This window comes from Lissotriton helveticus, chromosome 5_1 (assembly GCF_964261635.1).
Source record: "Lissotriton helveticus chromosome 5_1, aLisHel1.1, whole genome shotgun sequence".
Classification (NCBI taxonomy): Eukaryota; Metazoa; Chordata; class Amphibia; order Caudata; family Salamandridae; genus Lissotriton; species Lissotriton helveticus.
The window spans coordinates 490,980,557-490,994,180 of NC_136065.1; the positions used below are offsets into that span (position 1 = coordinate 490,980,557).

General features: G+C 42.7%; 1 protein-coding gene across 3 annotated transcripts in view; it reads right to left on the reverse strand.

Moving 5' to 3' along the window:
- The window catches only part of LOC144754687 (protein-arginine deiminase type-3-like), a 584,450-nt gene that overhangs the window by 241,130 nt on the left and 329,696 nt on the right, over positions 1–13,624 (reverse strand). For all 3 annotated transcript variants that reach the window (XM_078642808.1, XM_078642809.1, XM_078642810.1), the window contains exons 2-3: positions 3,653–3,830; positions 2,119–2,191 (exon numbers count right to left, since the gene is read on the reverse strand). In XM_078642808.1, coding sequence (XP_078498934.1) covers positions 2,119–2,191; positions 3,653–3,830 — 251 coding nt within the window. The remainder of the gene's footprint in view (positions 1–2,118; positions 2,192–3,652; positions 3,831–13,624) is intronic.

Sequence of the window (13,624 nt, forward strand, 5' to 3'; positions counted from 1 at the left end):
ACTCTGCCACATGGTGGCTGATGGAATTTGCCTGGAACTCCATGTTACATGTGTAACACAGAGTGGCAAAAACTCCACCAATTTGCCAGTGGAGCGAAAAATATCACCCACCCCTAATTTTTATATGTCCTAATGGTGAAAATTCCAAATTGTTGTTTTTGCTTTGTGAAAGCACAGCAGCTCTATTGGCGGGTACAGGGTTAGATGCTGACCACTACTGTGCTAACTTCTGAATGATCCTACTAAATTTGATAACTCAAGGTTTAAAATTAATCCTCACATTAAACCCAACTTGATGCCAAAGTCAAATTTAATGTAACTTTTCAGCAAATCAGCAAATGCAACTTTTAGAAAGTTGCCATTCTGTTGCCCAAGGTTACTGGTGACACACACAGATGCGGGCCACAAGGCAGCCTTCTGACCTCCTGAGGAGAAGTGAGAATGACTCTCAGGAGTATGAACAATAGAGGCATCCTGTTGAAAGAGGTGTCACATCATCCTGACCGGAAGGACCAAGGGTGTGAGCTCAAAAGGCGAGCTTTAATGGGGAAGCTGCCTCTGAACTGCAAATCGAGGAAACAAATGAGAGGGGCTGCTCTTTTGTTGAAGTAGACATGTTGCCATTGGGGACAGAGAGGGAAGACCAGTTGCCAAACTATTTGTTCCACGGGTGTGCAGCCCTCAACTGGCCACATCTCTAGAATGGGCCATCATGCTCCAGGCACTGAGAGAGAGATTCTGTCATTTCGGGAGTGGACAGAATAGTGCACTCTAGGGTAGCTAGATGCAACACTTCACAGGAAGTCATCATCAGGCAAGAAACCTGCTACTCACCATTGGCTAGTGAGTGCCACATCCCCCAAGGTCATTTTCTAAGCATAAATATGGCATCAGGACCACTCCTTCAAAGTCTATGGAGGTTCACCTATAGCATCTGAACTGGACTTGAGACTGCTATGGTGCCACGGTAAATGTCCTACCATTCCTCATTGGCCTCCCTAACCTTCCCGCTGCTGGATTTGGTTGCCCAAAGTGGCCGGAGTAGCCTAACACAGCTCTTGAAAAGTTTTACAGTTTTCAAATTTTGCGTGTATCAATACTTGTTCACGGTTTTGAATAAAAAGCTGAGATTCACATTTTACTTAACAATTTGTGTCTCCGTAACCCTACAATGGATTTTTTCATTTTGGTTTCTAAAAATTCACAAAAATAAGATATATTTCAATTAATTGGTGTTGGATTTCTTTTGTGTTGCATAACTTTCTTATTTCATTGTTTTAGTACTTCTAAATGCTTTACACTCATGTTCAAGTCTGACTACTCGAAGCTACAGCTACCCAGGGCTGACTGGGCCCAGGTTTATATCGTGAGTGTATTCTATGGTGAGGTCACACAACCGCACCATATAGTAAGCCCAATTCCACACATGTTGGATGAACATCCATAAGAGCAACAGACTCAGAGCCTGGGTTTGGATTGCTTTGAAGTCAGAGGGGTGAAGGACAAAACTTTTTTTTCCTACTCTGACTTAACGACAGCAACTAACCAGTCTGGCAAATGCAGTTGGTCCATGGGTCTGCTAGTGGAGTTTGGACAATGGCCCCTGCAACCTGGGCAAAGGACTCGACGCCCTATTTTTAAAGATCTTTTTGTAACAGGAGGAGTATGCTGTGTTATGAGATGATCTCATAAACACAATTAAAACACATTTGTTTTCATTGCTTCAATACTTTTAACTGAATTATTCAGAAGGAAAGTGTTGCCATACTTGTGGAAAACATTACCAGTATTTCAATGAAAATACATTTTCATGAAAAGGAAAAGTGAATATATATTTTTTCAAATTGTTTTAATCAATATCCTACGAGTATCCTAGTAGAATCTAATCAGTTTATTGGCAGAAATAAAATGGAATACGAAAGAAATGTTTAGATACATTTCTGTGTTTAAGTTCTGGAAATTGGAAGGAATTTACATGAACACCTGAGTAATTCCAATAATATGCAGGCCTATGTTATGCAGAAGAAGATTCAAAGCTGTTTTTGTGAATCAAGCACTCTTGCCTTCCTTACTGGAAACTAAATTAGCAATAGATTGAATGTTTCAATATAAACTTACCAACGCTGGTGAGATACAGCCTGGCACTGCCCATTAAAACGTTCCCATTCTCTTTATGGAAAGACACTTTAACCTGCAGAGACAAAAGGGATAAGGTATGTACATACTGACCACTGTCAAGAGCATGCAGCAGTGCTCACTGACCAATGCATCCCCTTAGGGCCGAAGTGAAATTGGCCTGTAATCTCATTTTCGGCCAAAATGGGATTACTAGGGTCTAAATATGTGGAACTATTCCTAGAAAACAACCTGGAAGGGGAGAAAAGCATACATAAATGTTGTGGTAATACTGCCCTTCACAAATTATTCCCTGTTACAGATGTGAAAACTTGGTAATACTGCAGTTATCTGTAATTATGTGTGTGTTATTACCACGCCTCATTACCTGACCCCTTAAAATCGGGCCAATATACCTACAGTCTCAGACATGGTCTTCTTACTATGCCTACCAGTATTACTGCAAACTGCAGGGCTCAAATGCTGCATCAAACTTGCCAAATATTAGCAAAAGGAGTACACTGACGCCCTAGTGTCAAAGAGATAGATAGGTATAATCTTCAATAGGTGAAAACAGTGTACTTGGGCATTTAGGAGGAGGCCACGCCCCTAATGAGGCCCTTCTGGGGGGCCCCAAAGTCAAGTCCCGACAACCTTTCAGTGTCAGAAAGGCCAGCACAGAAAGGCTGTCTCCACCCAACATCGTAATCCCAAGGGAGGAAAGAGCCACCCTTGGGATTACTGGCCGCTTTCCGAATGGCCCACGGGCTCTCCTAGCCCGTCGGAAGCCATTCGGAAAGCCCGTTTGGAGTCCTTTCCCACCGACTACATCATGTGCCGATCAGAAAAGAATTCAAACGGCATATTGCGTTGCGGTCCGAAGTCTGACCGATGGTCGAGCAGTTTCCGACTGCATCGTAATTAGGCCCTTAGTCATGTCAATATTGTTACAGGTACAGATTTTATCCACATTACTGTGCCCTCCCCACTGAGCAGAGTATCTCTATACAAGTACGGGTATCATGAAGTAGAAAGAATGGGTGACATGGTGTTGAGGAGCCCAAGGAGGATGCTACAGTATGATGTGGATGCAGGTAATCGACTGGTGAAGAGCTAAAATGTGGCAAGGAGGAGCTAGGCAGAATTGAAGGAAGAGCAGACGCCTTAATACATTCTTGGTGAGCAGGATGAGTGCCAGAAATGTAGCAAATCAATGGAAGAAGAGTTTACCTGTGGTGTGAGTTCAATAACAATGCGAAGGGTTTAATATTTAGCTCACGAAAGTTCAAAATCCAATGCTATTTGTAAATTATTTATTTGAAGCATAATTCTCAATTGCTGAGAAGGTGTTTGTAGTGTTTTGTCTCGAAAGTTTCATTTTGTAATGAAACTCCACTGCATTACTAGGTTGCATCAGTGCACCTTCATGCATTTGGAACTCTGCTGGTAAGGAGTCGGATGTAATTGGGTTTGTTTCAATGTTTTCCAAGATAGTCTCCTGTGTTATTTACATCAAAATTGCTTGTGATGCACTTACCTTATTATCATTCAGATGGTCACTTGGAACCACTGTGGACACCATGATCTCTGCCCCTTTGTTCAGGGGCCAGGTGCTGCTCTGCCCAGGCCTCATTTTCTCAGGGTTGTAGATAATGCTGACATGAACTCCAGGGGAAGCTTGGACTGTGAATGAGTCTGCACCAGGTGGGATCGACCTGAAAGATAGAACTCAGTCATAACTTGATCCTGCAGAGTTTAGCAAACATTAAAAAAGACTAGAGTCTATTCACAAACTGTATTTTGTAGTACTTCATAGTACTACTCACATATTACAGAATGCTATTCACAAACCGATTGAAGGAGACCTCTTCAGTCTTTTCTATGCAGGAATCGCTGCCAATGGGCTTATGAAGCCTGTCTTGCATGGCAATCTTGTAGCCAGGGTGGGATGACTGTGGCAATGTCAGGTGCTCATGCAGGGTTCAGCCAGGTTTTTGTGAGGAAATGTAGGTCAGGTGCAAAAGTCATGCAGCTATTTCCAGATCTCTGTTGTGTGTTTGGTGTGTTGACTGTTGTGTATGTGAGATTGCACAACTGTGTGAGTGTGGGAGAGTAGGGTGCTGGGTCCTGTCAGTGCAGTGAGTGTTGGATGTGGGTAAGTGTTGGACTTGGCCCTCTCTACAGGGTCACCTCCAAACTTTTTACCTCCACCCCTCCCATTTTTGCAGAATTTGTTTTTGTTAGCCTTAGTACTCTGTGCACTTTAACATTGCTAACCGGTGCTAAAGTGCTTGTGCTCACTCCTCTATACATGGTAATATTGGCTAACACCTGATTGCCACATTCAATTTACTTATACATCCCCAGTTAAATGGTATACCATGTATCCAGGGCCCATAAATGAAATGCTACTAGTGGATCTGCAGCAATCATTCTGCCACGCACTTAGGTAGCCCTTTAAAACATGTCCCAGGTCTGCCTTTGTAGCCTGAATGCAGTTTTAAATTGTCAATTCAAATTGACAATATAACCCCCTCACCAAGCCTTAAACTTCTCCATTTTACTACATATAAATCACCCCTACAGTACTCCCTAGGTAGCCCATATAGCAGGGTGCATAGTAACTAAAAGGTTGGACATGTATTTTTCAGTTTTACCCATCCTTGTAGTGAGCAACTTCTAAATAATTTTTCACAACTGTGAGGCTTACCTCTCCCAGAGGATAAAACTGGGCTGCCTTATTACATTTAATAACTGCTAGATTTTATATGGTAACAGGTGAACATTTCATGTTTAATGTCTGAGGAATTGGAATAGAAAATGTCTTTAATGGTAAAGTTGTATGTTAAATAACTAATTTGAAAATGCTACTCTTAGAAGTCGGTTTTTCTGCCCCAGCTTGGGAACGTTCCCTCCCCGGACACACCATGCAGACTTGCCCTGTTGAATTTTACTTTCTAAGAAAAATTTTCTCTGAATTTCTTCTAAGTCCGAAGCACAGACCATGCCCAATTAACTTCTTGTATCCGTGTTGAGTCCATCGCAGTCAGAGATATTTTTTACTTTGACCAGGCCAGGGGTGACTAGGTGTCATTGGTTAACATTTTGATCTTTTAGGTGGGAGTTTTTCCTTGTTGGATTTTTGTTGTTTCAATGTTAAATCATTTATTAAAAAATGACTCTGCTTGTCTAAATTGGTGTAGGATCTTTTGTGTTACATTTACACTTTATTACTGTGTGCTGCATAAATACTTTACACATTGATTCTATGTTAAGTCTGACTGCTTTTTTTGCCAAGCTACGAGATGGTTAAGCACAGACTAATTTAGTGATGTTTGTGGTTTACCCTGGCAAGGATTGTGGCTGTTGCTCAAAAAGGGTTAACACCCAATTCAACCAACAACCCAATTTCACACAGTAATTCATGAAAAATTGCAAGATATGCAGGAGAATTCTCTGTTGGTGTTGTGTGGTGCAGCGAGGCAGTAGTGTGTGGATTGGCAGTCAGGGTTGAAACGTGGATGGTTGCAGTGCTGTAACAGTGGGAGGGGCAAGGAGTAGGGTGCCTGGCACTGGGTAATACCATGGGCATACTGGCTTGCTGCACATGTCTGCTGTGCAGCCTTCTTGTGGCAGAAATTAAGTAGTTCCTGAGACGGCTGTGGGGAATGCCTAATCCTAAATGGGAGGGATTTAGGCAAATTTAAATTAGGAATTAGGGCGGGACAGGCTGTTACAAACACTCAACCATCTATCTATTAATCTATATTTCTATCCATCTATATTTATGCAATTATTCATAAAATAATGAATACATTATTGGATTATTTTATTATTTTAAAGTTGAATGACAATCTTAAATTGAAAATAAAATTAATTTAATGTTTTGTTACTTATAATAAAATGTGATATGTATATTAAATAAACAATGTTATTGAGGGAGGCTATTTTTTTTTAAGGAGTATTTAAGAAATATTTACCAAATAATTAATTATTTAATACACATTTATTCCAATTAGTTAATGAGCTATAACTGTTATTTTTAATATGTATCGGTAAGAATGTTTTTTTTTAATTTACTTTACAATTATTGTCTACATTGAAATTTTTAAAACTATTTTTAATGAGTATTTTTTTAGTTTCCCCGATACTTTCCCACATCGAAATCTTCCTTTGTGAAATAGGTTACTATTAGTAACTTTACATTTGTAAATTCTGTCTTAGATATCTTTACACCCTGAAATGAGGGGGTGGACACCTGTAAGTCTGTGCTTCACTGTTAAACTACACTCAGAAATTATGAATATCACAAATGTGTAGGTGTACACCTGGGTACAGAAGTTGATTTACACATGAGTAAATCTATATGTGTAAATGTAACTTTGTGAATAGGCCCCTTAGTCTTCTCTTGTTTTATTTCTTTAAACATTGCAGCCACTTCAGGGCACATGTACATTATGGTGGTATTGCAGAGTGTGAATTACTGCCATGGGAATTCAGTTTCTGAAGTGAGTGGGAGCTCAGGAGTTGGGTATAGGCCTTAGCCTTTATTGACAGGGGGTAGATGCTAGGGGCCTTATTTATGATGGACTTGCGCCACCGGTGCGTCACTTTTTCCCATGTTAAAAGTGACGCACCGGCAGCGCAAGTCCTTCATAAATAAGGCCCCAGGTGTTTTGCAGCAGTTTGAATCTTGTAAATAAGGTAGGGGATGGCTCTCCAGTGAGGTCCAGCTGACCAGTGAACGTATGCATCTACTTTAAGGATCTGTCTTTTAACATATGGCGACACGTTCAAATCCTGGTGGGGGACCACTTACCAAGGTTGATACAGTGACTATGGTTAAGTTGGGTAAAAATATACATCCATTATCTGTCAACCATGAAGGCCAAATGCTAGATTTCAGCTTACGAGATACTGGATATATTTTTCAGCAGTGAACAGTTAGTCTGCTACTCTCTGGCTGATATACTAATACCAGGACAAGTGGCAAAATGGGTGTGTAACCAGGGGTACATTCCTTGTATCTGTTTGGTACTATGAAAGTAGTTGGGTCATCTTTTTCTGTATTTTATCACATCTGGCAGAGAGGCATGCGGAGGCCCTAAATTACTCTTGACCTCATCTATGGCTCACCAGGTGTAGCAAGCATTACCCAGATGCCTGATCAGGGATCTCATGCATTAGGACGAAATAAAAACAGAGCTTTTTTGTCTTAGGAGGGGATCACACAAAGATTCACCTCACTGCTTTGGCCTTGTACCCCAACTGTTAGACTGATTCTAATTGGTTGGCACAAGCCCAATACAGGTTTAGAGCAAAGTTATTCATCTCAATGCGAGCTTGGTGTGTCAAGAGAAGATAAAATGATCTGGCAATGGCAGTGCAGGATGCGCCATTTACCCTAGAATGCCTCTACCAGAATATAGCACCAATAGGAACCCAAGAGCTCTGCTCTGTGTCCCTGACTACAGTGTACTATTGTGGCAGCATGCTGATTTCCATATCGCTCAGCAGCACGCCACATGGTGGTAGGAAAGAGGCACACTGGCTCATCAACAAGTATACATGCCAACTGTCTCGATTCAGGCGGGAGTCTACTGTTTTCAAGGCTAGTCTCCGCCTCCCGATTCCTGCATTTAAAACCCAATGCCTCAGTGGGTGTCAGTTGTCAGGGACAGGTTTTGTGCAACTCAGGATATGTACTGACAGTAACCTTCTCCTGCAGAAGAGTGCACAACATGTTTGTCACATTCTCGTTGCCTACCATAGTGCTTTCTCTGTGCTCCTTACTGGTAAGTAAACAGTGTATATTTGCACTTCTGATATCCAATCCTGCAGCACCACACTTGCAAGTCCCATGCATGCCAATAGACTTGATTCAGGCCTCAATAGAAGTGAATGGGAGAAATACACTCTCCCAATAATTTTTTTTAAATCTTCGTCTTTCTCCTCTAAAATGTTGGTATGCATGATCAGGGAATCCACATATACCATCTATACATTGCATTTTACTTCCTATGCATTGTATCCAACTGTATTGCTCAAGGCGTTTCCAGCGAGTAGCTAGTGATTTACTGATAGCATCTCAGCTACCTGTAAGTAGCTCTCCTGTGTGCAGCGCAACCCACTAATTTAGATGGTTTTGTTTGGCCGAAATATTATGTGTATGCCAAAATGTAAAAAATGTGTATGCAAGATGAAAATGTGTGTATTTTCTGAACGCATAAGCTGATGATTGGCGAAAAATAGTTACATTACAAAAATAAATTTAAAGCTGATATTTGAGTGATAAATAATGTGGCGCTGGGGAACCTTATCACTAAAATCACTTCTGAGGTACCAGAGGCATTGAAACAGTTGATCTGTATTACCCATGATGCTATAAGCTGACCACTGCTGCAGCCGCTGCATGTAAGAGCGGTGTGGCAGTGGGGCCGGCTGGGGGGGAGTTCGAGAGAAGATCATGAGGGAAAATTAATTATTTATTTGATTTTCCCTTGTGGTCACCTCTCGAACTCCCCCCCCCCCCCCCCCAGCCAGCCCCACCGCACTTACCTGCAGTGGCTGGCAATCTTGCATGACAACTAATGTAATCTTTTTTTATGTGGCCACCATTACAACACTAATATTCTTAGAAGTTTGGTATGATTTTTACTGCATTTAAGTGGCTCTCATTACAGAAAAGGTTGACGATCCCTGCAATCTAAAGAAAGGCAACCCTTAGGGTCTACTGCATATACTGGACCACTTCAAACAAAAACATAAATAGGCTTTTGGTATGTAAAATGATAGCAATATTCTTATTGGCACATTATTTCTGTGACAAATATATTATTTTTTATGTATTTATTTTTAATATTTGTATTGGTTTTGTTATGTTTATAACATAACAACATTGCACGTATGATGGACAATCCCTTTGCAAGTATTCCAATCCATTTGTTGTACATGTACACTCATCAATCATCACAGTAAAACATATCCCTTCCTGCCTAAGTTTTATTCCATTGAACCCATCTCTTTCTCATTTATCAAGGGTGTATTTTAGTCTTCCCCATTTGTAGCCTTATATCTAGTGAGTCCAACCCATAGTAGCGCATCCAGCTGCCCCATAGCTTACGGAACTTTCTGGGGCACCCTCTACTCTTGTGTGTTACCCGTTCTGCTGCAATGTATTAGTCTATTCCTGTCTACCACTCATGTAGTGTCAGCACAGCTTGTGCATCTCCAATGTCTTGCTATATCTCTTTTGGCTACCACTAGACCTAGGACACTAAACAATAGTTGTGGCCTTGGAACATCGACTTTTCTATTTATACCTAGAAGGATATATTTAGGTTCTAGGGGAGGGAAACCTGCAGTACTTCGATGACTACCCAGTACGTACGTATAATGGGGCAGTCCCATATCATATGATAGAAGTCCCCTTTTTCGTAGTGGCATCCCATGTAGTTTGGGCTTTCGGCTCGACCTATTCTGTAGAGCCTGTCCCTATTGTAGTAGGTCAGATGGAGTATTTTGTATTAGAAAAGTTGCAGACGTGCCCTAATCGCCACCGCACGGGGTTGCATCAGAGCAGCCTCCCAGTCAATATTTTCTAGTGTTCTGACCTCAAGCTCCCACTTGCCCCTAAGGATATCTTTGTTCTCTGGTATTTTGTTGTGAATGCTTTGATTGTAAGTGGTTCCTGAAATAGCCGGCCTTCTAGTCGTGCATATTCCAGGAGGTCATTCTCAATCATGCCCTCCACCAACCATGCATTTCGCACTTGTGCATATTTAAGGAATAGGGATTTGTGGAGTTGGTAGTCGGTGCAAAGGCCAGAGAAAGTTCTTAAAACCCCTTGTCAGTGATGTCCCCACCATTGAGATTCCCAGAGTGTCCCAGGGGTCAAATGCCTTCAGTTTACTAAATTCCTTCAGCCATTTCACTTCCCACAGCGACGTCGCCCTAGTGATCTTACGTTCCCATCCTAATACCCTTTAAGCCCTTTCCCATACCTCGAGGGTGATTAGCGTAGCTGAAAGCAACCTGTGTTTTCCTTTCCCTCCATATAGATAGTGGGTATATGTGTGTGGCATCAGTGTTTCTCATTCCAGTCTGTATGGGGGATTGTTGCCCGCCACATGTATCCAGTCATTGATGGGCGTTAAGTGTTCTGCCCAATAATATGCTTCAACGTCTGGTACTGCCAACCCCCATCATATGGATTTCATTGCAGTGTACATAGCGCAATCCGTGAATGTTTCCCCATTCAAAGTAACAAGTGCAACTCAGCTGCAATTTCTCTGAATATTGTACATGCGAGGAGGTGGTAAGTGTCCTGTAGTGCATATAAGAACTGGGATGGAGTGATCATTTTAAACATTGCAGCACAGCCTATGATGATGGTCTTTCATCTTTCTATGTCATCTTTGAATTGGTTCAGTATTCGTTGGTCATTGTGTTTCTGGCACAGTCTCTAATCTGTCGTGAGGTATATGCCTAGATATTTAAAGCCTTCCTCTACTACCCTCAGGTCTTTGGGCAGGGGAGGCCATTCTCTCAGTGGTCTGGGACTGTATGCCATCGACTTATGCCAATTTACGTTATAGCCTGAGTATTGTCCGTATTCCTCAATGGTCTGGAAAAGGATGGGAATTGTGTTGGTGGGTTCCATTATGTACAGTAAGATATCGTCTGCGTAGAGGGATATTTTTTACTCATTGGTGTCTTTCTGTATGATCCTAAAGCCCTGCTTCCCCGTATTAAGTCTAACTCAGTAAGCTAGTGTCTCTACAGTCAGCACAAACAGCAGTGGGGTTAGGAGACAGCCTTGTCTAGTACCCCTTGCTATTGGGAAGTCTCGAGATTTCTGTAATTCAGCCGTACAGTCACCCAGGTAGAATTATACAGCAGCGCCACCCACTTTCTGAACTTTGGTCCGAATCCAAACTTGGTCAAGGTAGCTTCAAGGAAGGGCCAGTGTACAGCATCAAATGCTTTCTCTGCATCAAGGGACAGGAATATATGTGGGGTGTGTCGACCGCTGGTCACCATTAGCCAATTATGGGTTCTGCAAATGTTCCACCTGGTCGCCCTACCGGGCATTAAGCCTGTGTGATCTTTCCGCACCTCTGTTGTCTGTTTTTATACCTCTCTTGCCTATTTCTGTACTTCTCTTGCCTATTTCTGTACTTCTCTTGCCTCTTTCTGCACCCTCTAGCATCTTTCTGCACCTCTATTGCTTCTTTCTGTACCCCTCTTGCTTATTTCTGTACCCTCTTCCCTCTTTTTGCACCTCTCGTGCCTCTTTTTCCACCTCTCTTGTCTCTGTCTGCACTTCTCTTGCCTCTTTCTTCACCTCTGTTGCTTTTTTCTGCACTTCTCTTGCCTCTCCCTGCTTCCCTCTTGCCTCTTTCTGCACCGCTGTTAGTTCTTTCTGTACTTCTCTTGATTTTCTCTGCACCACTCTTGCATCTTTTTGGACCCCTCTTGCCTCCTTCTGCACCCCTCTTTCCTCTTTCTGCACTTCTCTTGATCTTTCTGCAATTCCCTTGCCTCTTTCTGTAGTTCTCTTGCCTCCTCCTGCACCTCTGTTGCTTCTTTATGTGCTTCTCATGCTTCTTTCTGCAAACCTCTTGCCTGTTTCTGCACCTCATTTGCCTCTTTACTGCACCTCTCTTGCCTCTTTCTGCACCTCCTCTTCCCTCTTTCTATACCTCTGTTGCATTTTTCTGCACTTCTCTTGCCTCTTTCTGCTCCCCTCTTGCCTCTTTCTTCACCTCTGCTGGTTCTTTCCATACTTCTCTTGCTTTTCTCTGCACCACTCTTGCATCTTTCTGTACCTTCTTTCCTTTTTCCGTACCTCTCTTGATCTTTCTTCAACTCTCTTGCCTCTTTCTGTAGTTTTCTTGCCTCCTCCTGCACCTCTGTTGCTTCTTTCTGTACTTTTCTTGCCTCTTTCTGCAAACCTCTTGCCCCTTTCTGCAAACCTCTGGCCTGTTTCTGCACCTCAATTGCCTCTTTCTGCCCCTCTCTTGCCTCTTTCTGCACCTTCTTTCCTTTTTCCGTACCTCTCTTGATCTTTCTTCAACTCTCTTGCCTCTTTCTGTAGTTTTCTTGCCTCCTCCTGCACCTCTGTTGCTTCTTTCTGTACTTTTCTTGCCTCTTTCTGCAAACCTCTTGCCCCTTTCTGCAAACCTCTGGCCTGTTTCTGCACCTCAATTGCCTCTTTCTGCCCCTCTCTTGCCTCTTTCTGCACCTTGCCTGCTTCTTTCTGCACTTCCGTTGCTTCTTTCTACACCTCTCTTGCCTCTTTCTGCACTTCTTTTGCTTCTTTTTACACTTCTCTTGCCTCTTTCTGCACCCCTCTTAACTCTTTCAGCACCTCTGTTAATTCTTTCTGCACTTCTCTTGCTTCTTTCTGCATCTCTCTTGTACATTTCTGTTCCCCTCTTGCCTCTTTCTGTACATCTCTTCCTCTTTCTGCCCTTGTCTGGCCTCTTTCTGTACCTTGCTTGCTTCTTTCTGCAATTCTGGCGCTTTTTTCTGCACCCCCTTTCCTCTTTTTGCACCTCTCGACTATTTCTGCAACTCTCCTGCCTCTTTCAGTAGTTTTCTTGTCTCCTGCTACACCTCTGTTGCTTATTTCTGCACTTCTCTTGCCTCTTTCTGCATCTCTCTTGTTTCTTTCTGCAGCTCTCTTGTCTCTTTCATCACTTCTCTTGCTTCTTTCTACACCTCTGTTGCTTCTTTCAGTACTTCTGCTCTTCTCTTGCCTGTTTGTGCATCTCTTGCCTCTTTCTGCACATCTGTTGCCTCGATCTGCACCTCACTTGCTTCTTTTTGCACCCCTTTTGCTTCATTCTGTACCCCTCTTTCCTCTTCTGCACCTCTTTTGCTTCTTTCTGCACCCCTGTTCCCTCTTTCTGCACCTCTCCTGCCTGTTTCTACACCTCTCGTGCCTTTTTGTACCTCTGTTGCTTCTTTCTGTAAATCTCTTGACTCTTTCTGTACACCTCTTGCCTGTTTCTGCACCTCACTTGCCTCTTTCTGTACCTCTCTTGCCTCTTTCCGCACCGCTGTTGCCTCTTTCTGCACCTCCCGTGACTCTTTCTGCACCTCATTTGCTTATTTCTTTACCCCTCTTGCCTCGTTCTGTACCCCTCTTCCCTCTTTCTGCACCTCTCTTGCCTCTTTCTGTAACCCTGTTCCTCTTTCTTCACTTCTCCTGCCTGTTTCTGCACCTTGTCTGCCTCTGTTGCTTCTTTCTGCACTTTTATTGCCTCTTTCCGCACAGCTATTGCCTCTTTGTGCACCTCTCTTGCCTCTTTATGCAGTTCTCTTTCTTCTTTCTTTACGCCTCTTGCCTCATTCTGCACCCCTCTTCCCTCTTTCTGCACCTCTCTTGCCTCTTTCTGTAACCCTGTTCCTCTTTCTTCACTTCTCCTGCCTGTTTCTGAACCTTGCCTGCCTCATACGGCACCTCTGTAGGTTCTTTCTGCACTGCTCTTGCATCTTTCTG